General features: G+C 46.8%; 1 protein-coding gene across 1 annotated transcript; it reads right to left on the bottom strand.

The window, feature by feature from the left end:
* Positions 1 to 490: 490 nt before the first annotated feature.
* Positions 491 to 22,841, bottom strand: LOC142924066 (fructosamine-3-kinase-like). The gene is made up of 7 exons (XM_076065513.1): positions 22,708 to 22,841; positions 12,281 to 12,398; positions 9,051 to 9,173; positions 8,036 to 8,193; positions 7,107 to 7,295; positions 4,213 to 4,341; positions 491 to 1,894 (listed from the first exon to the last, which is right to left on the bottom strand). The coding sequence occupies exons 3-5, from the start codon at positions 9,105 to 9,107 to the stop codon at positions 7,277 to 7,279; spliced, it is 234 nt and encodes a 77-aa protein (XP_075921628.1). The 5' UTR covers positions 9,108 to 9,173; positions 12,281 to 12,398; positions 22,708 to 22,841; the 3' UTR covers positions 491 to 1,894; positions 4,213 to 4,341; positions 7,107 to 7,276.
* Positions 22,842 to 27,538: the final 4,697 nt, after the last annotated feature.

Genomic DNA, 27,538 nt, shown 5'->3' on the forward strand with positions numbered 1-27,538 from the left:
TGATCTGACACTGGTGGTGAGACTAGGTCATAAAGAAGGCTGTCTCTGGTGTAGGCCAATCAGTTTCAAAGACAATTCAAATATTATCAGAGCATGTTTGTTTGCATATTGACCACAAGTCACGTGTGTGGTTAATGCAGTAACTTGATTCCTTGCAACAGGTTTCTAATTGGTTGTTTGAACATTTTAACACCACTTCCTGCTTTACTGCCAGAAAGGATAAAACCTTTTATTATTTTTCACACTTTGATTCTGGAAAAAGGTCCCATGATACAGCTTGTTTGGCTGGATGGGGCTAAATGGATGTGTCATAGGCTAGAAGAGAGATGGAATTATGCGGTTCAGAAGGATGTGGATGGAGCTAATTGGACTTTCTGATGACTTGTACCAACAGTGTCAAAATCGGCCTCTGTGGAGGTTTTCATATAAAGTCTTATAACTTTTTTCACAAGATCCCTAATCTCAAGCAAAAGCCACCCAGACACGAACATGTGACACATTGCAATGTTTATTCACCCGATCGCTACTAAGCATGCATCAATTTTCAATTGCAGTCGACAGACACGTTATGGTTTGATGTGGAAAATAGACTGTTGCAGAGTGTGAATACGATCTTCAAAAAATATATATTTTTGAAAGCAGCTTACAGTCTTTTACATGATGAAGGATCATTGCCATTTATCATCCCAACGAGTAAACCATCTTAACCAATCAAATGTCTAAATTTTTGGAATACCATGAAACACTATTAAAGTGTTCATTTTTGTACATATTTTCATGAAATGTTTCCAATAGATGTTTATATAGTTTTCTTACACACGTCATGTAGTTCACTATGATAATAATGGTCTTGATATCACGCCATTTACACAGGGGCGTCTCAGATAAGGGGCGTCTCAGATAAGTGCCATGCATCACGTTTCATGAGGTTTTCTAAATAAAATTTTTGCAGGCTCCTTGTGCAAACCAGTCTTGTTTTCATGTCGTTAGTAAAGCAAAACTCACAAACTCATGGACTGTGTTGACCGGGGGAGGTGAAGGTAATCACCAATAACCTTGCCATGGACACTCAAAGGCAATGAAGAACGTTCTCCCTGTGGAACTCATCATCCCTTCTGGATGCCCCGATCATTGCAGTGGTCCCCTAGAAGGCCAATAGACCCCCTCTGAGTACCCCTACTGCTCAACATCCATGGCAATTAATGTATGGGAGATGCGAGTTGATGACCCAGGTCAAAATATAACAAGAATATAAATGTATCATACGTAGTTTGGACAACACTCACTTTGCTAGCATGTATAATCAGGTTGGGCCAAATATTTAGACAGTGCATTCATTGTCCATTGTGTCAGTTTTGAAAGAATTAAGCAACATTGAAAAATAGCAAGCTCTGTCTTCATCTCCTGCCAATGCCAACATCATGCTCATGTTTGCTTTGCCAGGCCCGTTGACATGTGTGGCAAACCCAAAAGATAAAAACGCTATTGACAACGCATGTAAAAAAAATACTTTTCTGATTTGACCCAAAATCTGTGTTCACTTGGAATTTTTTTTTGCATTATGGTGCAGTTAAAATATAGCATTCAGCTCATTAAATTAACCTTTTAACATTAACTTTAAATCAGTTTTAGAAAAATATATTTATTGCCTTAATTAATTATTTTGATGTTTAGTTCCCAAAATATTTATATCCCTGATCTATAGTATTCTGCTTGTGCAGAAATGTATAAGAGACTACTGCATGTTCTGGTGAATCCAGTCCATGAACTTGGCGACTGTGCGCTAGACACCTGGCTGGTATGCCCGTGCACAGCCAACACCCCAGCTGGTGATTCCAGAAAGCAACCAGCGGCCGTTTGAGTCCTGGCAAAGAAAGGGCCCCCCAGAGTATCCCTGCAACAGACACACACGACACCAATGTTAGAAGTTTACTGACTGACAAGGAGGCATGATGGAGCGATGATTACAATGATCCAGTATAGGAAATGGCATGTCATGATACCAAAGAGGGCATATCAGAAGGCCCAATAAGTAGGTTTAAATGTTCAGTGCAAAGAGCAGTAGAACTGAGAGGGAGGCTTGAAATGTTGTGGGACTGGGATCCTGAATGAGGACTTTGTAATGGAAGGCCCATTCAGGACATGGCATTAAAACTCCACTCTCCTCTTGCTTAAAACAAACACCTACAAAATCACCCGAAGACAAATTGGAAATATATTTTAATTACATGCTGCGTCAAATCTCACAAAGGGTGATTAATGCACTCAGCAGTGACTTATCTGTGTGCTCCAGTTTCCTTCCACATATATACACACTCACTAATTGGCTGGCAACATCTGAACATATATAGAAATGCAGGGCAATTGTTGGTGCAGGCTCACCTCCCTTGCAATATTCCAGCTTGGTCTTTGGCTCCTCAGAAATTCTGAGATGCAATAATCATGAACGACGCTATATAAAATGAATCGCTAGATATTTTTTAAATAGCATAGCAAATGTGCTAAATTATCAGTGACAATTTGCTTGATTCGGAAAAGCCACATAGATCAGAAGGCTGGGAATGCGTTCACGTCGTGCTGAACAGGGAGCTGTGCGAGTGACTCGAAGCATGGCTGCCCTTGTGGCGCCCAGCTGATGCCCGCATCGCTCGTGCCACTCTCCTGGACCACCGAGTCATGGAACTACCCGCGGGACCCTGAGTCAATGCGACTCGTGTCGTTGAGGGAGTGGCCGCAGGGCAAGTGAATGTCGGGTGCCCACAACTTAATCGGCATTATTTTCTATTGGCAAGCTTTAGGCAACCCTGTGATGAATTTGTATGTTTGTCTAGAGGATACATTCATCATAGTAACAGGACCTTTCTACCAAAATCTGTTCTTAATTATCATGGTAACTCAACACGTTCGTCAATAACAATGACCTTAAAATTAAATAAAAATGAAAAAATGTAGACTTTTGGGCAATGGCCCTTTTTCATTGTACAAATGGGAGAAGGACCATGGCCCGAAACGTTGCATATAATGTTGTGTCTATTGAGGCCACAACATTACTGACTAATGTGTTGAGTTTTTTAGTTAATTGTTCTTGGGCACCACTGCCAACGCAGCAGCAGCATTGCCAAATAATAATGTATCATCCGGTTAACTTATTAGCACTCCATACTGCTCAGTCTGGGTCAGCAAAGCATTGAACCAGTTCAGATTTTGCTTTCCACTGATACTAGTCATGACTGGTTATCAAACTCATGTGGCTGGCTTCCACAGCAGGGCACGCTGAACAACACTGCCATTGCCGTGAATATTGCATGTTTATATTATTCTTATAACATATGATACTTGTTTCGTACCACGTGTGTTGATTTTCGATTTAAAGCTTTCGTGACTGCAGGGATTCATCTTCTTGGTTTTTTCGGTAAAGTCAAGTAGAAGGGAAATAATAAAATAATAAAATAAAAACTATTAAATAAAATTATCACGACGTTTCGGCCACAACACAAGCAGCCGTCCTCAGGTGAAGAAACAGAGCTGTCGGAAAGACAGCGCTCCAATGAACACTGCTAAGCTTGGCAGCGTATTTTAAGCTGGGTGGGAGGAGCGGAGCACCTTGACAAAGGAGTTTACATATCAACAGAACGATTTAGCATTGAAGTAGCTATGCTAATGTGATATATTAGCAGGATGTTAAAGTCAGAAATTAGCATGTAAATGGGAGATTAACATAATGTTAATGTGAGGAATTAGCATGTAACTGGTCATGGAAGTGGCTATGTTAAAGTCAGAGTTTACATATCAACAAAATAATTTAGCATATATATAAATAAATAGTGCATATTTAGTGTATCATTGAGTGCATGTTTACGTGCTCTAACCCAAAAATCTCGATTATGGACTCAAAAAACCGCTGGGAGACTTCTCACTCAGACCCGTAGCAAGACAATATCGCCCCAATATTCAAATTGTTCAAATATCCCCCGAACGAGTCCAGGATCAATTTAAAGATCATACTCGGCATTCTGAAGGTTCTCCGTGGTCTGACAATGATCACGTTGCCATGTTTACGCTTCTTACAAATATTTTTGCCCCGTTGAATCGATCACCAAACCCAAGTGACGGTAATGTTACGGTAAAAAAAATCTCAGTGGGTGACCTCTGGGCAGAGCATGACCTTGCAAACAGACGACCAATCGAGTGAAATAAACATGGGAAACGCACCTCGATGAACAGGCTGACTTCCCTGTGTGTTCGGACAAACTCATTCATCACAGGCAAAACGAACATGTCCCGAATGCCCAGGTCCTTCAGGAACTGCATCTGGAGGTGTTGGCACACCAATTGCATCACCTAGCAAAAGAGGAAAACAGCAGGAACGACGTGAATACATCATCGCCATACAGCAGTCTACGCCCGTCAATTTCTCACAGCGGTAGTAAGGTCCTTAGGTGTCTGGGAGCACAAGGCAGGTGCAGGTGGGTGAGTCATAATTTCCCTCCCTTACGCCAAAACTTATTTCAGGCAGTGCAAGAGATAATGACACAGGTGAATTGTCACACAAGCCAATTAGAAAGCTGCCATGCTGTTAATGGTTAGTAAACGGAACTCACAGACCAGAGGTCGCTAAATGGGCACACCACAGCTGATCGGCAAGTCGTGTGTGATGCAGCAAAGTGTGGCTTTCAGCCGGCTCTTCCAACACATCTGGTCAACGTGGAAAAGTAGAATATGGGACCTTCCTGGTGTGGACTAATCAGTTTCAAAGAATGTTCACCACAAGTACGTGTGGTTAATGCAGACAGGATTCCTTGAATGAGGATTCTGTTTGGTGTTTTAACATATTGACACCTGTTGTATTGCCAGAAAGGGTAAAACCTATTGTTATATGGAAAAGTAGACCAAATACTCGTAAAGAGTTTGCTCTCATGAAGGTCTTTTCACCAGCGGTGGTGTGACCAAGCAATTGCAGAGCTGCACTTTTATATAAGTCAGGTCAGAGCCAGATACACATTGGAGGATAAACATCCCACGGTGGCTGGGCAATTGTTGTGCAATAATGTCAGGTCAAACTTACTTAGGATATTTACAGGTGCGTTTTATTCATGCCGTATATATTAATGCACACATTGTGTAGTAGTATTATTAAACTCACCTTTAATGACGATGACCATAAACATGATTAAGAGTGTGACTATTAATGAATGTGCGACTGTACGATGTGGACGTAGCGGAGGGGCCCCCACGGTGAGCGGTGACGCAACGCGCGCAGTGGCCCGCGTCACGTGGTTGACACCTCACGTGCACAGAGCGAGGCAGGCAGAGCCAGAGGGGGGGGGGCGGCGTTGCCTAGGCGACGTTGGCGTCCTCGCGGTCTACTCCACGGTCAAGCTGCGTGTCACTTGGTGACCCCCCCACCGCCTCTTACTGCGCAGTCAGAATTGGGTTACAAACAACTTGAGGGGACGCCGCCGCGTTACCGTCTCGTCTCGCTCAACCGCGCAGCTCAAGAAAGTAGTTCGGCGTCGACCGCTCACAAGTCGCCTTATGGCGGTGCGCGTTCCCTAAATGAAGGCAACCGCGTTATAGCGTGAACACGCGGGACAGACCCAGTTGTCGTGTGCGGGTCAACTCCCTGAGATAAACTTGCTGCCGACTTCATGCGTTGTATACGCCCAGTGCTCAGCCAATTGTTGTGAGTGTCGCTCCTCTGCCCTCTGTTGTTAATGGAGGGAGACTGCACCCAACTGCAAAGTATCATCCTTCGCGAGCCTCTTCAAAACGCTCATCTTGACACCGCTGCAAGCAGACATCGGCCTTGACCTCACCCCACAACAGTGCAAGTTTAACTGCTCAACATTAAAACACAACGATGGGGTCGCTTGCACCAATCGCACAACATCACAGCATTGACTCTCAACTGTTACTTGTGTAGAGGGGGTCACATGTGTCACCATAATTGTCCTAATCGTGCTGCGAAATATTTTCCTTGCCATATTACCTGTGACAAACAGAATGAGTACAACTGGTAAGTTAAATAAAACCAGAGGTGGGCAACCTGTACTTTAAAATATTATTCATAGCAGGCAATTTGAATACGACTTATAGAAACACCGATGCAGCTATACACAGGCCAGATTGTCCGGATATTCGGTTGACACTAATAGGGTTTATTTGCCAGTATTGTAGATTATTTGAATTACATTTGTTTGGGCGTCAGGGTGGTGCAGTGGTCACGCCCGTGCATGGCATCTTCTGAAGGAGTGCCTGGTTTCGCTTTCCTAATTCTGGTCCCTTTCTCTGCATGGGTTTACTCCCATAGCAAAACAACAACAAAAACATACACTGTAACTGGTACTAGCCAAACATCTGGGATTGTTTTTGTTATACTGCATTGCCCAAAATGGCATTTGGTGATAAAAAAATTTGGCAGGAATTGATGCACTAATGCAATTTGAACTCTTACATATTTTTATTTCATGACTTGCTTAGCGTTCATATTCTTGGTAAAGTCACGTAAATAAAGTCACGTAAATAGAAAACAAGAAATCAAATTCAAATTAAATAATTAAATACATAAAACAAATAAAAAATAAATTGAAAATAATAAAAGCAAAAAACCCAGGACGTTTCAATCGCAACACAAGCGGTCTTTATTTTATTGTTTTTTGTTTTCTATTTACGTGACTTTACCGAAAGAACCAAGAATATGAATTCCTGCAGTCACGAAAGTTTTAAGTCAAAATTTGCTTCGCGTTCCTTTACTTTGCCCTCCTATCTGTTTGTACTGTTGTTTGTTGTTGTAACTTTCTGACTCGCCCCGACTGGACATCTGTGAAAAAAAGAGCTTCATAGCTCATCAGATTCGTCCAGCCTAATTAAAGATTCTGATTCGGACATTAACTGACCCAGTTTTCGCGTGGAGATCACGGCCAGGATGTGGAACAAAGGGACCCCCGGTCACACTCACGTGGAATGCCTAGGGCATTGCACAGCATTTAAATGGACTAGTTTTGTGAGATTGAGTGGTGGCTTAGGGAAGGCCTTTATTCAACAATGTATATCATGGCCGATAATAATTTTTATAGTCATACACCATAGCCCACGATTTCCTGCACCGTTCATTCACTTGAGGAGACTGCGCATGGTGGAGATGGATGACCCTCGGTATCCTGTCCCAAAGTGATTCCAGTGGTTCAGGTAGTGGAAGAGTTGCTAGAGCTTCTGGCTCTTGCCGAAGCCTTGTGACTTTGGGATGAGAGCGTGGTAGGATGAGTGAAGCGTGGAGCTAAAGCTCCTGGAACATCCTGTACCCAAACAACACCAAACATTCAAAATCTTACAATGCTGCTGTTCCAGTATGAACAACATAACAATGAACAACATTTTCACAAATTCAACGTAATGCAGGAAATTGAGTGGCTCGAGGTTAATTTCAATGTCAGAGCACCGAGCCAATGCCATTGAGGTCCTCCGTTCAAAATTCAGTGAGCCATCTATCAACAAACGTTCCTGCGAATTGAGGGCAGGAATGCTGTGGTCTCAACTTAGTCACCAATGGCTGCACAGTAAACATCATGTCAAATGTGTTTTTGTTCACTGAAGCATATCCCAGCTCTGAGGGTTTGAATTCCATTTGACGTGTAATGAATTATCTTCAGCTTGGATTTCTGGTAAAGCACATCAGTGGCAACTTGTCTTCCTTGTTCGACAAACTGTGTTTCTGGAACATTCAAGCATCCTCAAGTGCCGTGGATAAGTAAGAGTTTTATCGTTCCACTAGTGTTTTGTGCACCGTATCAGCTTTAACAGGATTTGCCCAAAAAGCCTTAGCAAGGAAGGATGAGTCTTTGTAAGTTAGCAAATAGAGAGGGTGGAGACCTAAGCATGTAGACATCTCAACCACAACTCTACCTGGTCTCTGTTATTTATTTAATGAGTCAGCCCTTGCCACACTGAGGTTATACGAATGAACCTTGCATGCCATAGACAGGGCAGTGAACGGCAGTTGCTGCAATTGTTTTGGTTGTTTGTAGTTTTTTCTTACCCAGCGATGGCAAGCTCGTACTCCGAGTGCCTATAGAAGGAGGCTGGGTCAAAGATGACGGGCCCTTCATTAATCTCTGCAGCGTTCCCAGTCCATAGGTCACCGTGGAGCAGTGCCGGAACCACCTCTACGTCCCGGAAAAATTCCCCCAACCGAAGCTGCACACCACGCAAAAAACAACACCACTTTATTCATGATAACGTTTTTTTAGAGTTAGATCGCATAAATTTACATGCGTCGTACACCCACTCCAATTGCCATTAGGCAATTGCCAGAAGCCAGAACGCTTCTGGCAATTGCTTGATGATGCTGGGTGTAATCACCAGCGAAAGGTCGTACTCGTTTGAAAATGTTCTGCGTTTCCTCTCTAACACACCAGAGTGCCGAGCAATAACATAAATGGCACGTTCTGTTCATGTCAGAAACATTACTAATGGGCTGTGTTGGGTGGATGTGGGTGTACGACGCATTTACACTTACGCTATCTAAGCCAAAAAAAACTTTATCATGAATAATATTGGTCGCGAAAGCCTGCGTGTGAAACACCACTTTACCTTTAAAGTCACCTCGAAAACCCACTGCGATCAAATGGGTTTCCCATATGGCTGTGCACATGATGAGCTACACTGCTGCATGTATTAACTCTTTCCTGCTCCGAGATGACTGCAAGTTGCGGGGTGCATCCCGTTCACCGCTGAATCTCGTGTACGTCATCGGAACGTAATAGGAAGTAAATATTAAATAACTTTATCGGTACCGAGGATCCCACAAGGCCGTGCGGGAAGGTGTGTAGCACAGTTTGGTACCAGCTATAATAGAGTGCTGTCCTGTCGCTACGGTGCTCTGCGGCGAGTACAATGTCTTTAAAAACAACGGCGCTATGCCTCTCTAAAAAATATTACCGCTGAACCACTTGCGCGTTCCGAGATTCGGTGGTGAACGAGACCCATCCTGAAATGAGCAGTCGTCTCGGAACAGGAAAGGGTTAAGGGCGAGAGTGAAACGGCTTACGAACCTGAAGCCGAGACCAGAGCTCGCGGGTTTCCCGTTCACCGTAGTCCTTCTCTATCATGTCCAGCTGAAGCTGCAGTCGCTGCCGTGAGAAGAACGTCACCCAGTCCTCCTGCCACTCATTCAGCTGGTGGCATAAATATAGTTTTATTACAGACATTTAAAAACATAAGCAAATAATACCTACTTTATTTGGCTAATCCTTGACCTAAAACAGTGATATTCACTCATTTTCGGAGGCGGGCCACTTTCGCGAATAAGACATTATCAGTGAAAGAGCCATCTCACATTTGAAACCATTGGGGGGTTTGACAGCATGATGGGGTGTTTTCACTTGTGTGTATTGTCGAGGACTGCACGTCAGGGGTCGCAGTAAAAAGGACACCAGGGACTGCCACCGGCCCGCGGGCCTTGCAATGAAGAACACGGTCACCCAGAAACGTTGAATTTTATGTACAAATGGCTGGGTAATTCTTAAGACATAATTCGACACTCATGTTATGTACCGATTATCATGCTGTAGTCTTTGAACATCTCATTCTAGCCACCAATTGATATCCTCATAAAAAATTACAACAGCATTGATCCTAACGATAGGTTCTGCGCTTAATTCCCGCACCTCCGTTTAGCACGGTTGGCTATGTACGGTGGAAAGGAAGTGCAACATACATTCATACAAGTCTGTCAAACCCGGCTGAGTGTAATTGGTAATTAGCGAAAACATAACTGATTACGTGAACACTGGTTATGCAAGATCGATCTCTGAGGGAACTTGAGTGACATCTGGTGATGTCAGTTGTAACTGTGTGCCCTGTTATCAAAGGTACAACTCTGTGCAATTGAAGAAAATATATGCATTTTTTCATCAAATATACTGTTTTATAAATTTGTGTACTTATGCAAGAAAAAATGTACGTCAATCTAGTTCTTAAAATGTAACCTTAAACCAATGTTACCATCATCAGTGGTTAATAGACTATTACACAAAGGACTCTCATATTTCTACGATGTAATACTAATTAGACTGACATCTGAACAACAGCTGATTTTACCGCTCCATGATAAAACTAATTTAATCAAGTAAACATTATTGCCGCTCCTATAAAACTTTGGTCACCCAGGCTGTCCTTCAACAAAAGGGTATATTAAATCTATAATATGCTTTTTTCTGGGTTAGATCGCATAAAAATAAATGAGCCGTTAAACCTACCACCACCTAACAGCCAATTTGTAAGGTTGTCACGTAAACGGAACATGCCAATCCGCTACTAGTACAGCAAACCGAAGTGTTGGAGAGAAAATCCACAACATTTACAATCTGAGTATGACGTTTCGCCAGTATTTACAACTATCATCATTAGGTGGACAGCCAAATTCGTAGAGAAATCCTCCTGTTTCATTCCTTGGAGGGATAGATGTGATGACGTCACTTGTGAGCCCTTCACGAATTGGAATGTTCTGTTTATGTGACAAACCTTACGAATTGGCTGTGTCGGTGGCGGGTATAACGACAAATTTCTATTTCAACGATCCAACCCAAAAAAACCGATATTATGGATATTGGCCGCGAAAGCCTACGTGTTAAACGGGTATATTAAAATTTAAATGGGCTACAACCAGTTTCATGACTTTAAAGCGGAGATCACATGTGGGATGTAACCACAGCATATAGCCGTATGAAACCCACATACTCTACATCCTCCTGCCCAGGGTCCATACCTGTTGGGAGAAATTCAAGACTGAAATTTGTATCAAAATCTGTAAAGCACATGAGAACCTTAATTTAGCAGTCTCAAACTGACTGGGACCCCTGTCGTGACGGAGCAGCTGAACATTGCACAAAATCATCAACGCATATACCAAGGGTGACCAACTTTCCTGACCCTACCAGCAGCATACCATAATCTTTAGATGGCCACGGGAGCCACAAGAGATAAAGATTAGCCATACAGAAGTTGACTCGTGTTGACTGGCTGTGGAATTTTGAGTTTAGAAATCTCAGTTCCCTGGGAGTACTCATGGCCTGCCTCCGATACCAGATTGTTCTCACTTCATATAAAGTTAAATTGAAGAGTTACAAATTAGCAGCGCCTCTGCAGAGCCACACTTGAACTGCCCAGGAGCCACATGCAGATGCCGAGCGATGGTCTGGCCAACCATGGTATTTTCTGTACATTATAGACTTGTAAATCTAGCGTATATAAAAAAATTAGCTGGAAACATTTATTTTAGCATTTACTCTATTGCCCTTTAATGAATGAATAGCAAAACTACATGAACTCTCTCCTAAAGCCTTCTTTTGGCTAGCAGACCTTGACATTTATCTCCTGAACATATTGCGATTATATTCTTGGTTCTTTCGGCAAAGTCACGTAGAAGGGAAATAATACAAATAAAACATAATATAATAAAATTCTCACGACATTTCGGCCACAACGCAAGCAGCCGTCCTCAGGTGAAGAAACAGAGCTGTCGGAAAGACAGCGTCTTAATGAACACTGCCCAGTGTTCACTGCCCAGTGTTCATTAAGACGCTGTCTTTCCGACAGCTCTGTTTCTTCATCTGAGGACGTCTGCTTGCGTTGTGGTCGAAACTTCGTGAAAATTTTATTATATAATGTTTTATTTGTATTATTTTATTATTTCCCTTCCACGTGACTTTACCGAAAGAACCAAGCATATGAATCCCTGCAGTCACGAAAGCTTTAAATCGAAAAATATTGCGATTAGCAAAAATATAAAGGGACGCAATGTTGAATGCTCTAAGTCTCCTTTGCAGAAGAGTTTGCCCTGATGGACTTAAATACAGATACTTTTAATAGCCATAATTCATATATTACCCAACATAATTCATATTCTGAAAAGTACATTGCACACACATGAACAATACAGTTCCCTTCATCACAAAGATGGCTAAAACAAAGAGATGAATGTGATTAGGTGTGGAAAAGCATGACTGCTGGCTGGTTAGTTGTGTTCATGTATGAAATAATGACAGCATGTGTCTATCTCATTCACTAGCTCAATCGCTTGATTTTTACGATTAATAAACAGCTGTATGAAATGTGTGTTTGTTTACACACAAATCGCCTGTTTACACATATTCATTAGATCCGATTAGCATGCCTACTCTCAGTGCGAAGGAATGTCAACATAATACATAGTTGACATGATGCTAGGGTTGGATCGGTGGGCCTAGTTTTCCACATGTTTTACATTTTCATGATTCAATACCGATAGTTTTCTCTTCCTTGTGAAGCCTCTCTCCAATCTTCCTGTTGTGAAGGTGCATTTCAGCCAGATGCTGCCCCAACAAGCCTGAGCCCCTGTCAGAGTGTACAACACAATAGACCTGTCAAAGAAAACATTAACTTTATCATGTCAACAAACCCCAAGTAATAATTCATATGCAAACTAAACTACATCATATTTGTCCAGGTGGTCTGTGGCCGAGAACCTCGCTTGAAAATACGAATATATCAGTTCACATTCTGGTTTGGGTGACTCAAAACAATATTCTTCTGGGGTTTATACAATGAGTGTTACTTCCTGGGAAGTCAATCCTATGTAGACTATAAATGAAACCATTTTTTATTTTACCAGAGCTATTTTTCAGAACTGACCTGGCCACAAATGATAGCCTAACGAAGTGGCTTATCACAGGGAAATTTATAGCAGCCAAATGCTCAAAATACTCATGTTTCTAAATGTGCAGGGAAAAACTGGAGAAACTGGAGAAAAACCTGCACGACCACGGGGAAAACATGCAAACTTCAAAAATACAGCAGGCGTCAAGGTCGGGATCGAACCTACGAAGTTCAATATACCAGGCGAGGTAGTTAACATCTCCTAGCCACCATGGCGCCCCATTCTCTGACTTATCCACCCACCCACCCACTCGTAAAGCCACCCACCCACTCACTCACCCTGCCACGTACCGAATCTCTAAACCAACAACTCAACCACCCACCCACTCATCCAACCTCTCACTTACTAAACCAGCTACTCACCAACCCACCGACCCACTCATCCACCTATTCACTTAAAATAGTTCAACTACAATTGAATTATTTTAAATTCACCAGGTAAGGCCCACTGAGCTATACAGATCCTTGTCGGAAATGACATGGCAAACAAATGATAGCTCAAAGAAGTGGCTTATCACGTGGACATTTATAGCAGCCAAAGCCTCTAAATGTATATTTCTAAATATACATGAAAAACTCTGAGGTCCCAGAGAAAAATCCATGCAACCACAGGGAGAACATGCAAACTCCAAATATACAGGCGTCACGATCGGGATCGAACCCACGATGTCCTATACAAATGGCGAGGGAGTTAACATTCTGATACCCTGGCGCTCCACTCTGACTCAGCCTCCCACCCAACCACTCAAACACCCAGCCAAAGCACTCATGAACCCAATCACCCTGGCACCCACTCAATCGCGAAACCCACTCACTCATCAACACACCCAGCCACTCACTTAACCACTTACCTACGAACCCACCTGCATACCCCCCACTCACTAACTCAACGACCCACTCACTCAACACTCCACTAACCCACCCACTCACCTATTCATGCCCCAAATCACACACTGACCCATCCACCCACTTAATCTATAACTCATGCACTCACCCACCCACCTGCTCACCAGCCACTTATCTACTCACCCACCCACTCATCCTGCCACCTACCCAACCTCTAACCCACCCACGCACCGAACTACCCACCTACCCAATCACCCATCCAATAAACTACAACTAAACTATTTTGTATTTTAACAGGTAAGCACCACAGAGCTATATAAAACATTTTAGAAGTGATCTGGCTACAACTGATACGTGAACGAAGTGGCTTATCAAGCTGACATTTAGTGCAGCCAAATCGTCTAAACAAATCTTGACTCTAAATGTGGAGGGATAAATCTGGAGGACCCGGAGAAAGATCCACGAGGACACAGGCAAAACATTAAAACTCATAATATACAGGCAGCAGGGTCAGAATCGAATACACGATTTCCTGTATACTCAGTGAGGTAGTTAATATCTCACCATAGTGGCACCCCTCTCTCTGACCCGCTCACCCAATTACACACTAACTCACCCACTCAACCTCCCACATTAACTTACCCACCCACCAGTCACTCCCTCACTCACCCAACCACGCACCAACTCACCTACCCACTAACTCACCCACCCATCTTCTCCCGCACTCAGCCAGCCACCCGCTCAATCATGTGCCGACTAACTTACTCACACACTCACCGACCAATACACCCATTCACCCACTCACTTACCCACCCACAATCTCACTACCCAAGCCAACCACCCAGCCCCTCACTCACCCACTTATTCAATCACTCACTACCCCACACACTCACCCAACCACTTGCTCACTTACCCATACGCTAACCCAACCACTCACTCACCAACTCACCCACCCACTAACTCATCAAAATTAATTCTCAACCACTCACCCAACCACCCACGCAATCTCATACCCACAAACTCACTCACCTAGCCATTTATGCACTCACGCACCCACTTACTCACTCACTCACGCACCCACCAACCAACCCACCTACCCATCTCTTCACTCACTCACCCACCCATACAGTCAATCACTCACCTACATACCTACCCACTAATACTCACCCACTCATCCAACAACGAACTCACCAACCCACCCGCCGACTCACTCACTCAGGTACTAACCCACTCAACTTCTAACGCACACACTAACCACCTAACCACCTACCCACACACTCACTCATCCACCCACCCAAACATCCACTCACCCACCCACTAATTCACCCACCCACTCACTCCCTCATCCATCCACTCACCTACTCGCCCATCCACTCACTTACTCAATGAGCCACTCACCTTCTCACCCAGTACTTACACATCAACTGACCCTGCCACCCACTCAATTTCTAACCCACCCACTCACCCAACCAGCTGCCCACTCCCTCAGCCACTCATCTACTTACCCACCCCACTTACACATCCACTTACCCTGCAATCCACTCAATTTCTAATCCCCCACTCACCCAACCACCCGCCCACTCATCTACTCACCCATTACCACGGAATTATTCACCCACCCATCAGTCAACCACCCAATAATTCAACCACTCACAAACTAAATCACCTATTAATTAAACCACCCACTAACTTAACCACCGAGCCACTCACCCACTCAGCAAGCCACCCACTACTATATCTCTAACCCAATATCTCACTCACCCACCGCCCACTCACCTACACACGTATGCACTCACTCACACACTGCTCACTCACCTACACAATGAATTATGTTTATTTTACCAGGTGAGGCCCAATGAGCTACATAGCTCGTTTTCAAAACAACCTTCACCACAAATAAACCGACCATTAAAATTATAGACTGATAATTTCTTTGTCAGTGGGCAAACGTACAAAATCAGCAGAGGATCAAATACTTTTTTCCCTCACTGTACATTGCGGGGGTCACAAAAATATCTCCAAAATCCTGAATAAACACAAGATCCAGGTCCGATTCAACACAGTACAAAAAATCCGTGATCTGGTTCCATCTGTAAAGGATGTGGTTCCAGACATACAGTACCCGGGCGTTTACAAACTAAAGTGCCTCTGTGGTAGCAGCTACATTGGAGAAACCATACGACATATATCGGACCCCATCCGCGAACATAAAGCAGACATGAAACACGGTAGGACGAACGCCTCTGCCGTGGCAGATCACTGTTATAATTCAGTGGGCTCACATGACATTGACTTCTCCAAGACAGAGGTTCTTTGCAAGCCAACCGGCTACCATGAGAGATTCGTTCATGAGGCCATCCACATATACAAGCACAGAGACAATTTCAACCGAGAAGATGGATTCTGGCTTAGTAACCATTGGAAAGATGTTTTAAACCATTTCGGTTCTTAATTGATTGTATTTTATGGTGATTTTCAGACCGCAGCCCTTTCGCTGGCACTGCCTCTTAATACTTCTTACACCACGGTCAATGGTATGGTTTACAACATGTAGTATAATAATTAATAGTATAACATTGTAATGTTTAACATAACTCATAAGGCAATATATAGCATCGTAATTGCATAATGAATATACATCAGTGTGGTATATAGTTGGGTTCAAAGAATAAGACATAATGTAATATCACAAGTCTAATAGTTTATAATCTAAAGTATAGGGTAGTGTAAAGTAACGTATTGCATAATTCAAAAGTGGAATTTGTCTATGATATGATGTTATACCATGTAGTTTAGATTGGAAGGTATAATATTGTATTATATAGTAGTCCAGTTTACAGCATAGTCATAAGGCAACTCAGGACACAACAGCGCACCTTGGCTGTTGCACTTGCCCCTTTTCTTGTTTCCTCTCTGCCTGTGTTCCCAGCCCCCTCCCTCCTCCTCTCCGGAGGTGATGCAAGTAACATGCAAATTCATATATTAACTCCGCCCACACAGCTTAATAGACGCGGTCCTTGCATGTCAGCGTTCATTCAAGCTCTGTCTTCCGGACAGACCTGTCTCTTCACTTGAAGAAGGCCACTTGTGTTGTGGCCAAAACGTCGTGAGAATTTTATTGTCTTATTTTATTTTATTATTTTATTACCATTCTACGTGACTTTACCGAAAGAACCAAGAAGATGAATCCTTGCAGTCATGAAAGCTTTAAACCGAAATTTACTTTTTATTTCACCAGGCAAGACCCATTGAGCTATATAGATCCTTTTCAGAATAGACCTGGCTACAAATGATAGATATACGAGTGGCTTATCACAGATACATTTATTGCAGCCAAATCCTCTAAACGCATGTTGCTTCTAAATGCAGAGGGAAAACCCTGAGGATCTAGAACAAAATCCAGGCGACCACGGGTGAGAACTTACAAACTCCAAATATACAGGCGACAGGGTCGGGATCGAATCCACCACCTCCTGTATACTAGGCAAAATAGTGAACATCTCACCACCTTGGCGCCTCACTCTCTGACTCAACCATCCACTCACTTACACGCTAACTTACCCACTCAACTTCCCATGTTAAATTACCCACCCAGCCGTCACTCACCCATTCACTCACCCAACCCGTCACTCACCCCTCCGCTCACCCACCCACTCACTCATTAACTTGCCCACCTATCTTCTCAACCACTCACCCAGCATCCCACTCAATCTCATACCAAACTAATCTACACACACCCACACACCCACTCACTGACCCACTCACTTATGCACACGCCCAACCACCCACTTACTCCCTCATGCACTCACCAACCCACCCACCCATCTCCTCACTCACACACCCACCCCATCAATCACCCACCCACTAACACCCACACACTCACCTACTCACCCACTCACCGACCCAGCACTCACTCACCGAGCCACTCAATCGCTAACCCACCCACTCACTCACCCAGTCACTAACGCACTCACTCAATGTATAACCCACCCACTACCCACCTAACCTCCTTCCCACACACTCATTCACCCAACCACATACCCACCCACACTCACCCATACACTCACCTACTCGCCCAGCTGCTCAATTATTTACCGAGCCACTCACCTAATTACCCAGCCACTCACCTACTCACTCACCCACTTACACATCCACTCACCCTGCCACCCACTCCATTTCTAACCCACACACTCACTCAACCACCTCCCACTCCCTCAGCCACTCACCGACTCACCAAATCACCCACTACCCAAATAACTAATCATCCACCCACCCATCACTCAACCAAACAATAATAAAGCCACCCAATAATTAAACTACCCATTAACTCAACCACCCACTAACTCAACCAGGTTTATTTTACCAGGTAAGGCCCACTGAGCTATGAATATTGTTTTCAGAAGCACCATCGCCAAAAATTATAGCTCAAAAAAGAGGCTTATCATGTATACATTTATAGCAACTAACTCCTCTAAATACATGTTTCTAAATGTGGAGGGAAATATACAGGCATTAGGGTCAGGATCGAACCCACAACCTTCTGTATACGAGGCGAGGTAGTTAACATATCGCCACTGTGGCCCCCCACTATATGACTCTCCCACCCACTAACCCACACAGTCACCCACTCACTTAAACACCCACCGTCACATGCATCCAGGCACTGACTCACCCAGCCACTCAGTACCCATAAACCCACCCAGGCACTCACCCATGCACTTGCCCACTCACCCACCCACCCAATTATCCACACACTAAACTACATTTTAAAAATATTTTTTTATTTTACCAGGTCAGGCCCACAGCAAAATAGATATTTTTCAGAAGCCACGTGACCACAAATAACAGTTCAATGAAGTGGCTTTTCACGTAGAACGTTAGAGCAGCCAAATTCTATAAATGCATGTTTCTAAATACGGAGGGACAACCCGGAGAACCCGGAGAAAATTCCACCCGACCATGGGGAGAAGATGCAAACTCCAAATGTATACAGGCTTTAGGGTTGGGGGGAACCTACGAACTCCAATATACCAAGCGAGGGAGTTAACATCTCGCCACTGTGGCGCCTCATTATCTGACTCACCCACCAACTCAACTACTAAAGCCACCCACACACTCACTCACCCACTCACAAACCCACTCACTCACTCACTAACCCACTGACTCATCAACACACCAAGCCACTCACTCAAGAACTTACCTATGCACCCACCTACACACCCACTCACTCTAAATATACAGACGTCAGGGTCGGGATCGAACCCATGACCTAGTTTATAAAAGACGAGGCAGTTAACATCTCGCCACCATGGCACTCCACTCTCCGGCTCAGCCACCTACTCACCCACCCACTCACACAAACCCACCCACTGGATCTCAAACACACTCACTCACTCACCAATTTACCCACCCACTCACCCTGACACCCACTCAATCTCCAACTGACACACCCACGCACTCAAAATCCCACCTACCCACTCAACCATCCAATAAACTGAAACTAAACAATTTTTTTTATTTTACCAGGTAAGGCCCACAGAGGTATATCAAGTGACCTGATTACAAATAATAGGTCGACGAAGTGGCTTATCACGTAAACATTTATTGCATTCAAAGCCTTTAAACGCATGTTGATTTTAAATGCGGAGGGAAAACCCGGCTATTTTAATGCACACAATGGACCGGAAGGACAAGCGCAAAGGGTTCGCATAATGCGCATGCATAATGTACGTTGACTCATTAATCTCCCCCCCCCTCCCCACTTTGCATCAAGAGCGCCAAAGTTTGGTCACCACATCTATGCCTCTTTATAAGGAACGAAACAGACTAACTTCTCCACAAATCTGGCTGTCGCCTGATGAAGCTAGTTGTAATTACTGGCGAAACGTTGTACTCAGATTGTAAATGTTGTGGCTTGACTCTCCAACACACCGGTGTGCTGTACTAGTGATAAATTGGCATGTTCTGATTACGTGACAACCCTTACTAGTTGGCTGTGTCGGGTGGTGGTGGGTTTTAACGACACATTTATATATTTACGCGATCTAACCCAAAAAAAAAACCTCTATTATGGATAATATTGGTCGCGAAAGCCTACGTGTAAAACAAACCCCAAGGAATCAAAAAAATCGACGCGACCACGGAAGAAGATGAAAACTCCAAATATACAGCTTCAGGGTCGGGATCGAATTGATTACATCCTGTATTCTGGGCGAGGGAGTTAACATCTCACCACTGCGGTGCCTCATTATCTGACTCACCCACCCGCTCAACTACTAAAGCCACCCACACACTCACTCACCCACTCACAAACCCACTCACCCTGCCACCCACCCACTCATACAAATCGGGCATCAATACCGTTGCTTTGAATGATCTGTGAAATGCAGAATATTGCAGATAAAATCGGACATTTTGAGCTTGCTGCCAGATCGATTGAGTGGAATCAATACAATTAGTCTCGATTCACGATCAACAAAGACAATATATAGGAAAATCTCTGATCGGTGATTTTGATTGCATCATATTGCAGCGCCCCTTTGATGATGTTATAAAGCACTTGCCCCAACAGTCTGTTAAAGGCTACACGGGGGATCTTTGTGTGCGAGTAGCTCACAGATCCTTGAGAGATCTGGACACTGTCCGATCATCAGCGAGCTCCTCCGGCAGGCAAGGTTGAGTTGGCTGTTGTCTGTGCATTAAGAGGTGTTAAATATCCCACGCAGAGGAGTCTGCTTACAGGACAGATAAGAGGTTATTCACGTACCGTGCCCCGTGTCACCTGAACGTTAAATGGGGCCCCGGTAATTCAGTGTCCACCGCTGAATCATCTTTCACCATCACCACTCGTCCATGAAGGCCAATGCGACGAGGCCATAGATAGACGGCGCGTTATAACGGAGGGGGGGGACCAGGAGAAACGTCTAACTACGTGACATCACAACACCCTGCACACAACTGTAGTGGCAGATTAGGGTGCGCATCGTTAACGAATATGTGGTGTAAGTGGTTGAGAGTAGATGGGCGGGCACGCCATGGGCTGGAGTGGAGGTGGACTGATGCGGTACGGGAGGATGTGGAGCTGAGTGGGCTTTGCCGACGACTGGTACCAGCGGTGTCGGGATCGGCCTCTGCGAGGGAGGCTCGTGAAGGACGCTTCTACTGGGCAGTTGGAGACAGTCGCCCTCCACCAACAACAGAGGAGTGACGCTCACAACAACGAGCGGAACACCGGATGATAAATATGCAGCAATTTGGCACAGTACAGGGAACAGGTGGTGCATCTGCCAGTCATCTCAGTCAGCCAACCCATGGCACATCTCAGTCAGCCAACCCATGGCACCTCGCTGACCGGAGGTCCTGTTCCAGGACCTCCGGTCAGCGAGCCTTCGACACTTCACGTGGCTTCAAAGTGCACCTGGCCTGGCACAGGCGCCGTGGTGACGTCACTGTCACTTATTGGCGAATGGCGACGGTCGATAACGCAGTGGTGGTTGTGAGAAATGCTATTTTGGGGGGGGGGGGGGGGGGCGCCAAACCTGACCAGCTGTAAACCTCACGTCGCCTCGCAGCCACACAGTGGCAACAGGGAGTTCTGGATGGGTGCAAGGGGCTGGTAATCCCCCTCCACCTTCAACTAAATAACCACACACGCGAGCCCTTGGGTCTCTCTGTGAGTCGATGGATCTGTGTGTGGTGAGTCTATGGGTTTCTGTGAGAGTCCGTGGGTCTCTGTGTGGTGAGTTTATGTGTCTCTGTTTTATGAGTCTATAGGGCTCTGTGCGAGTCTGTTTGATTCGGTGGTTCTCTGTGTGGTGAGTCTATGCGTTTTTGTATGACTCTATGGGTCTCTATGTGGTGATTCTATGGGTCTGTATGGTGAGTCTATGGGTCTCTCTCTGAGTCCATGGGTTTCTGTGGTGAGTCTATGGGTCTCTGTGTGAGTATGGGTACGATTGAGTCTATGGGTATCTGTCTGGTGAGTTTATGTCTCTGTTTGGTGAGTCTATACGGCTCTGTGCGAGTCTGTGGATCTGTTTGAGTCTGTGGTTCTCTGTCTGATTAGTCTATGGGTCTCTGTGGTGAGTCTATGGTTCTCTGTGCAAGTCTGAGGGTATGTGCGTGGTGAGTGTATAGGTCTATGTGTGATGACTCTATGGGTCTCTATGTGATGGATATCTGTGGTGCACATATCCTGGCACAAGCGCCGTGGTGTCGTCACCACCACTAAGTGGAGAATGCTCCTACCCCTGCTCCTGCTTGTTCTTGTGCTCGGGAAGGAGAGAGAAAACTAGACTAAGGTCCACTCAGCTAAACATCTCTTTTTCAGAAGCGACTTGGCACCAATGATAGCTTAACGAAGTGGCTCATCATCACAGTCACTAAAGTTTTAAGTCAAAACTTTAAACGAATGTTTCTAAATGTGGAGGGAAAAACCGGAGGACCCGGAGAAAAAGTCCACACGACCACGGGGAGAGACAGAGACACGCAAACTCCAAATATACAGCAGGCATCAGCGTCGGGGTCGAACCCACAACCTCCTGTACACCAGGCGAGGTAGTTAGGGGGGAAAGCCGAGACAGCGAGAGGGAGAATTAGTCAAACTCACACTCAGTATTACTAACTAACCATGATACACTCACCATGATACTCACCATGATACTCACGCATTCACCATCATACTCACACACAAGCCCACACACATCAACAGTCGCCATTCACCACTACGTGGCGGTGATGTCCCCACAATAACTCAGGTGCCAAGGTTTGACGGCTGTGCCAGGCTAAGTGCAGGAGGAGGCCACGGGCCAGACTCAGGTGCCGTGGGTTGACTGCTCTGCCTGGCTAGGTACAAGAGGAGGGCTAGACCCTGGTGCTATGGGTTAACTCGTGTGCCACCACCTGCACAACCACCACAATAACAACCACACAACAATAACCACGACCAACAACTGTAACCACAACTATAATTTAACCACAACTATAATTCCCATCAGCCACACGGCCCTCTGGGAGTGCCTCTCAACAGCAGCAGCAGCAGGGCCGAGCTCTGCTTGAAGCAGCGCCGTGAACTCAGCAGAACGTGACGGCTGTGGGCCAGGCGCCTCCTCTGTCTCCCCCCACCACCGCCGCCACTGCTGATGTGGACACACCGCGCGAGGTTCTCACCTTCAGGCTGAGTCGACGTAGAGGAGGCCCAGCGAGCCGCCGCTTCAGAAGATTTCGCGAGCCACTGACGGTGGCCGTGAGCGGGAATCCAAATCAGCCGCTCGCCACCCACAATCCACAGCGCGCGCCGCCTCCACTCGGCCCCGGCCTAAGCGGAAGTAGCAGCGGGGGAGGGGGGCGGGGCATGGGGGGTGAGGGGGCGGGTCGCAAGGGGGGGCATGGGGGAGCAAGGGGGGGGGGTGAGGGGGAGCATAGAGGGGGTTCGTTAGGTGGAGAAAAAGGGGGGGCATGGGGGGTTGTGAGGGGGCATGGGGGGTTGTGAGGGGGCATGGGGGGTTGTGAGGGGGCATGGGGGGTTGTGAGGGGGCATGGGGGGTTGCGAATGTGGAGGGGCGGGGGGGGAAGGGGGGTCACGAGGAGGGGCAGGGGGGGCAGGGGGTAGCGAGGGGGAGGGAAATGGCGGACCATGGGGCGTGGTCGCGAGGGGGGGCAGGGGGGGAGGAGCTCAGGTGTGAGGGGGAGGAGCTCATGGCTCTGACGTCACGGGGGCGTGGTTACCTTGGACCACCCCCGCGTCTCGCGCCACGTGCTTCCGACTGGCAGTTTGGCCGTTAGAGAGACGCGGACCGACCCCAGAGCAGGAGTGGAACCGGGCTGTGGGTGAGTGGTGGCGGTGGTGGTGTGAGTCTCTCTGTGCGAGTCTGTGTGTGTGTGTGAGGCTTTCTATATGAGTCTGTGTGTGTGTGACTCTCTGTGTGTGTGTGAGTCTATCTGTGTGAGTCTGTGTGTGTGTGAGTCTCTCTGTGTGAGTCTGTGTGTGTGTGAGACTCTCTGTGTGTGTGACTCTCGGTGTGAGTCTCTGTGTGTGTGACTCTCTGTGTGACTCTCTGTATGTGTGAGTCTGTGTGTGTGTGACTCTCTGTATGTGTGAGTCTCTGTGTGTGTGTGTGAGTCTCTGTGTCTGTGTGTGTGAGTCTCTGTGTGTGTGTGAGTCTCTGTGTGAGTCTCTGTGTGTGTGTGTGAGTCTCTGTGTGAGTCTGTGTGTGTGTGAGTCTGTGTGAGTCTCTGTGTGTGTGAGTCTGTATGTGTGCGAGTCTCTGTGTGAGTCTGTGTGTGTGTGGAACGGTCGTAGAGCTGACAGCGCGCCGCGCTATGAACCCAGCGACCCCAAGTTGGATTCCCTCTAAAGGCCAACAGCAGTAACGATTATCTGAACCGGTGCTGGGCCTCCCCTAGATCGACTCAACCTCGAATGAGTACCTGGTGTGGTGTGTAAAGATCGCCACTGGGGAGACAAAGGCGGCCGGGCGTGGTGCTGGCAATCCAACCCCCTCGTGTGTCGTGCCGGCCTTCATACGTACTGCTGGCTAACAGCACTTGCCCCTACAGCCTGTTAAGTCTCTACGGGGATCTTTGTCTTTGGTGTCCCATACTGGCAGGGGGAGGAGTGGTGGTGTTAATGTTGGTGGTATTAGTGGTGGGGGTGCTCGTGATGGTGGTGGTGTTAGTTGTGTTAGTGATGGTGGTGTTAGTGATTGTGGTTGTTAGTAGTGGTGATAGTGGTGGTGTTACTGGTGTTAGTGATGGTGGTGTTGGTGTTGGTGGTATTAGTGATGGTGGTGTAAGTGAGGTGATTGGATGCCATGGTGGTCCCCATCTTTAAGAAGGGAGACCGCACAGACTGTAACAACTACAGGGGCATCTCACTCCTCAGTGTGCTGAGAAAGGTCCTGGCAAGGATTATTCAACACTGCCTTACCAGGCATGCTGAGGAGAGGCTTGCGGAGCCCCAATGTGGTTTCAGGAAAGGGTGGTCCTGCACAGATGCCATATTTTCTGTCCGTTTGCTAAAGCAGAGGTGTAGGGAATTCCAACAAGACCTACATCTCTGCTTTATTGACCTGGTAAAGGCCTATGACACCATCAGTAGGCCTGGGCTCTGGGTTCTTCGTGCTTTCGGAGTCCCTGACCCGCTGCTCACGATCTTTAAGGACCTTCATTATGGTGAGCGGACCCGGGTAAAACTACATTGCCGGGAGTCGGAGCCATTCCCTGTTCACCTTGGGGTGCGACAGGGATGTCCTCTGGCTCCAACATTATTTAACATCTATTTCGACCACGTAGTTCATGAGGCCTTCAGTAGCTGTACCGGAGGAATTTCCATCTGGTACAGATACAGTGGGAGGCTGATCAATGCCCGGATGCCGTCAAGGGATGGCTCCCTATTGGTCAACCACGTTATGTATGCCGATGACGTGATAATTGCGGCTCACTCAGAGGAGGAGTTGGAGGCGCTGCTGCTAAAACTGGAGTGTGCCACTAAGAGGTGGGGCCTTACCATCAGCCCCACCAAAACGAAGCGCCTGCCTGAGTATTTTGTACCATCGGGCACTCCACCTCCACAACTCCCAATCGGTAAATGGGGCAGTTGTGGAGAGAGTGGAAAGTTTCCCATACCTGGGCAGTGTGCTCATGACCATCTCCGGTTTAACAGCAGAGGTCTCACTCCGAATCAGTCGAGCGGCATTATCTTTTCAGCAGTTGCGTAACGCTGTGTGGAAGCTACCTGGTCTGTCGCTCCACACGAAGCTTCGGGTCTTCTCAGCCACAGTCATTCCCTCCCTTCCCTAAGCTTGTGAAACGTGGACCCCCCTAATGGAACATCTTTGCCGGTTAGAAACGTTGAGGCTGGCCTGCCTCTGATCAATCCTGGGTTTAACCAGGCTGGATTGTGTGAGGAACTCACAAATCCTCGAAAGATCTGGACAAAGCCTCATCAGTGAGCTCCTCCGGCAGGCAAGGCTGCGTTGGCTGGGCCATGTAGCCCGCATGCCCAATCACCGCATGCCCAAGCAGCTTTTATTTGGCCGGATCGAGGGGGCTGAAGGGACGCAGCACGGGCTAGAGAAGAGATAGAATGATGTGGTACAGCAGGATGTGGAGCTGAGTGGACTTGCCGATAACTGGTACCAGCTGTGTCAAGATCGGCCTCTGTGGAAGAGGCTCGTGAAGGACGCTACTGGGCAGTTGGAGGCAGTCGCCCTCCAACAACAACGGAGAGCGCAGGAACGACGCTCACAACAACGAGCAGAGCGCCGGATGGCTAAAGCACAGCAAGTTGGCACAGTAAGGGGCACAGGTGGTGCATCAGCCAGTCATCTCACTCAGTCGACCTGTGGCACCTGGGTCTGCCCCGTGACCTCCTGCCAGCGGGCGGGCGTTCGACACTTCACGTGGCCTCAAGGTGCACATGGCCTGGCACAAGCGTCGTGGTGACATCACCGCCACTTAGTGGCGAATGGCGATTGTTGTTGGTGTTAGTGATGGTGGAATTTTTGTTGCTGGTGTTAGTCGTGGTGGTGTTAGTGATGGTGGTATTATTGGTGCTGGTAGTGGTGTTCGTGGTGGTCTTAGTGGTGGTGTTAGTGTTGGTGGTATTATTGGTGGTGGTGTTAGTAGTGGTGTTAGTGATGGTGTTAGTGGGGTAGTGTAGCAGTTAGCGCGCTGCGTTAAGAACCTGGCGACCTGGGTTTGATTCCCGCTCACAGTCAACATTGGTGACGATTATCTGAACTGGTCCTGGGCCTCACCCTAGATTGACTCAGCCTTAAATGAGTATCTGGTGCGAGGTGCAAACATTGCCACTGGGGAGACAAAGGCGGCCGGGCGTGGTGTTGGCTACCCACCCCCTCGTGTGCCGTGGCGGCCTTCATAGGTGCTCGCGGACAGCACTTACCCCAACAGTCTGTTAAGGCTATACGGGGGATCTTTGTTCGTGGTGTTAATTGTGGTGTTAGTAGTGGTGTTCGTAGTAGTGGTGTTCGTAGTGGTGGTGTTCGTAGTGGTGGTGTTCGTAGTGGTGGTGTTGGTGGTGTTAGGAGTAGTGTTAGTAGTGGTGTCCGAACAGAGGAGCAACGCTCACGACAACAACCTTTGAGCCGGGCATCTAAAATGCAGCAAGTTGGCACAGTCATCTCAGTCAGACAACTCATGGCACCTGGGTCTGACCTGTGACCGCCTGTCAGTGAGCCTTCGGCACTTCACGTGGTCTCAAAGTGCACCTGGCCTGGCACAGGCGCCGTGGTCACATCACCGCTACTTAGTGGCGAATGGCAGTTGTTGTTTTTTGTATTTTTCGTATTGTGTGACTGGTGAGGATGTGAGTCCGTGTTGATGAGAGTCCGCATTGTGACGTGACGTGGGTTTAGACGTGGGTGTGTCATGCCCCTTCAACTCTGCGTGTCCCTTGCCTCTGTCTGCCGCTCTCCACGCAGAGACCCGGACCGCGCGAGAGACACCGTGAGCTCTGAGCACCCTCGTCTGCAAGTTGCTACCATGGAGGTACATGTGGCTCCTCGACTCGTGTGGTGAAGTATGGGTGGACGTGTGTTCTCCCCTCTGCGTGTGCCTACCTGTCACCTGTATACCTGGGTGTGCTTCTCCTTGCCCGCCTAAGTGTGTGCGGGTCTATCAGAGTGTCTCTCCGAGATCCTGTTGGTGTACGTGCCCGTCTACGCGTGAGCATCTACAGCGCTGTTATCTATCCACTGATGGATGAACGCCTCCCTCCCTGAGACCCTACTACCCCTCACATCCTGTGATGGAATAATCCGCCAAGCGCCGATTTCGTCGCACCATCTCTCTGGCGGCTCTCCTCTCTGATGTGTTCTGTTCCTTGGTTGTCGCTCCGTTATTATTCTTGACCGTGAGCCATTGTTGTCCCTCCTAGCCATGGCTCGTCCGGCCCGAGTCCCACTCACTCCTCTTAACAGTTTGAACGATCCCATTGACCTGCGTGTGACCTCGAAATCCACACGTCTTTCATTGTAAA

Source organism: Petromyzon marinus, chromosome 8 (assembly GCF_048934315.1).
Source record: "Petromyzon marinus isolate PM22_M1 ecotype Great Lakes invasive population chromosome 8, UKy_Petmar_22M1.pri1.0, whole genome shotgun sequence".
NCBI lineage: Eukaryota > Metazoa > Chordata > Hyperoartia > Petromyzontiformes > Petromyzontidae > Petromyzon > Petromyzon marinus.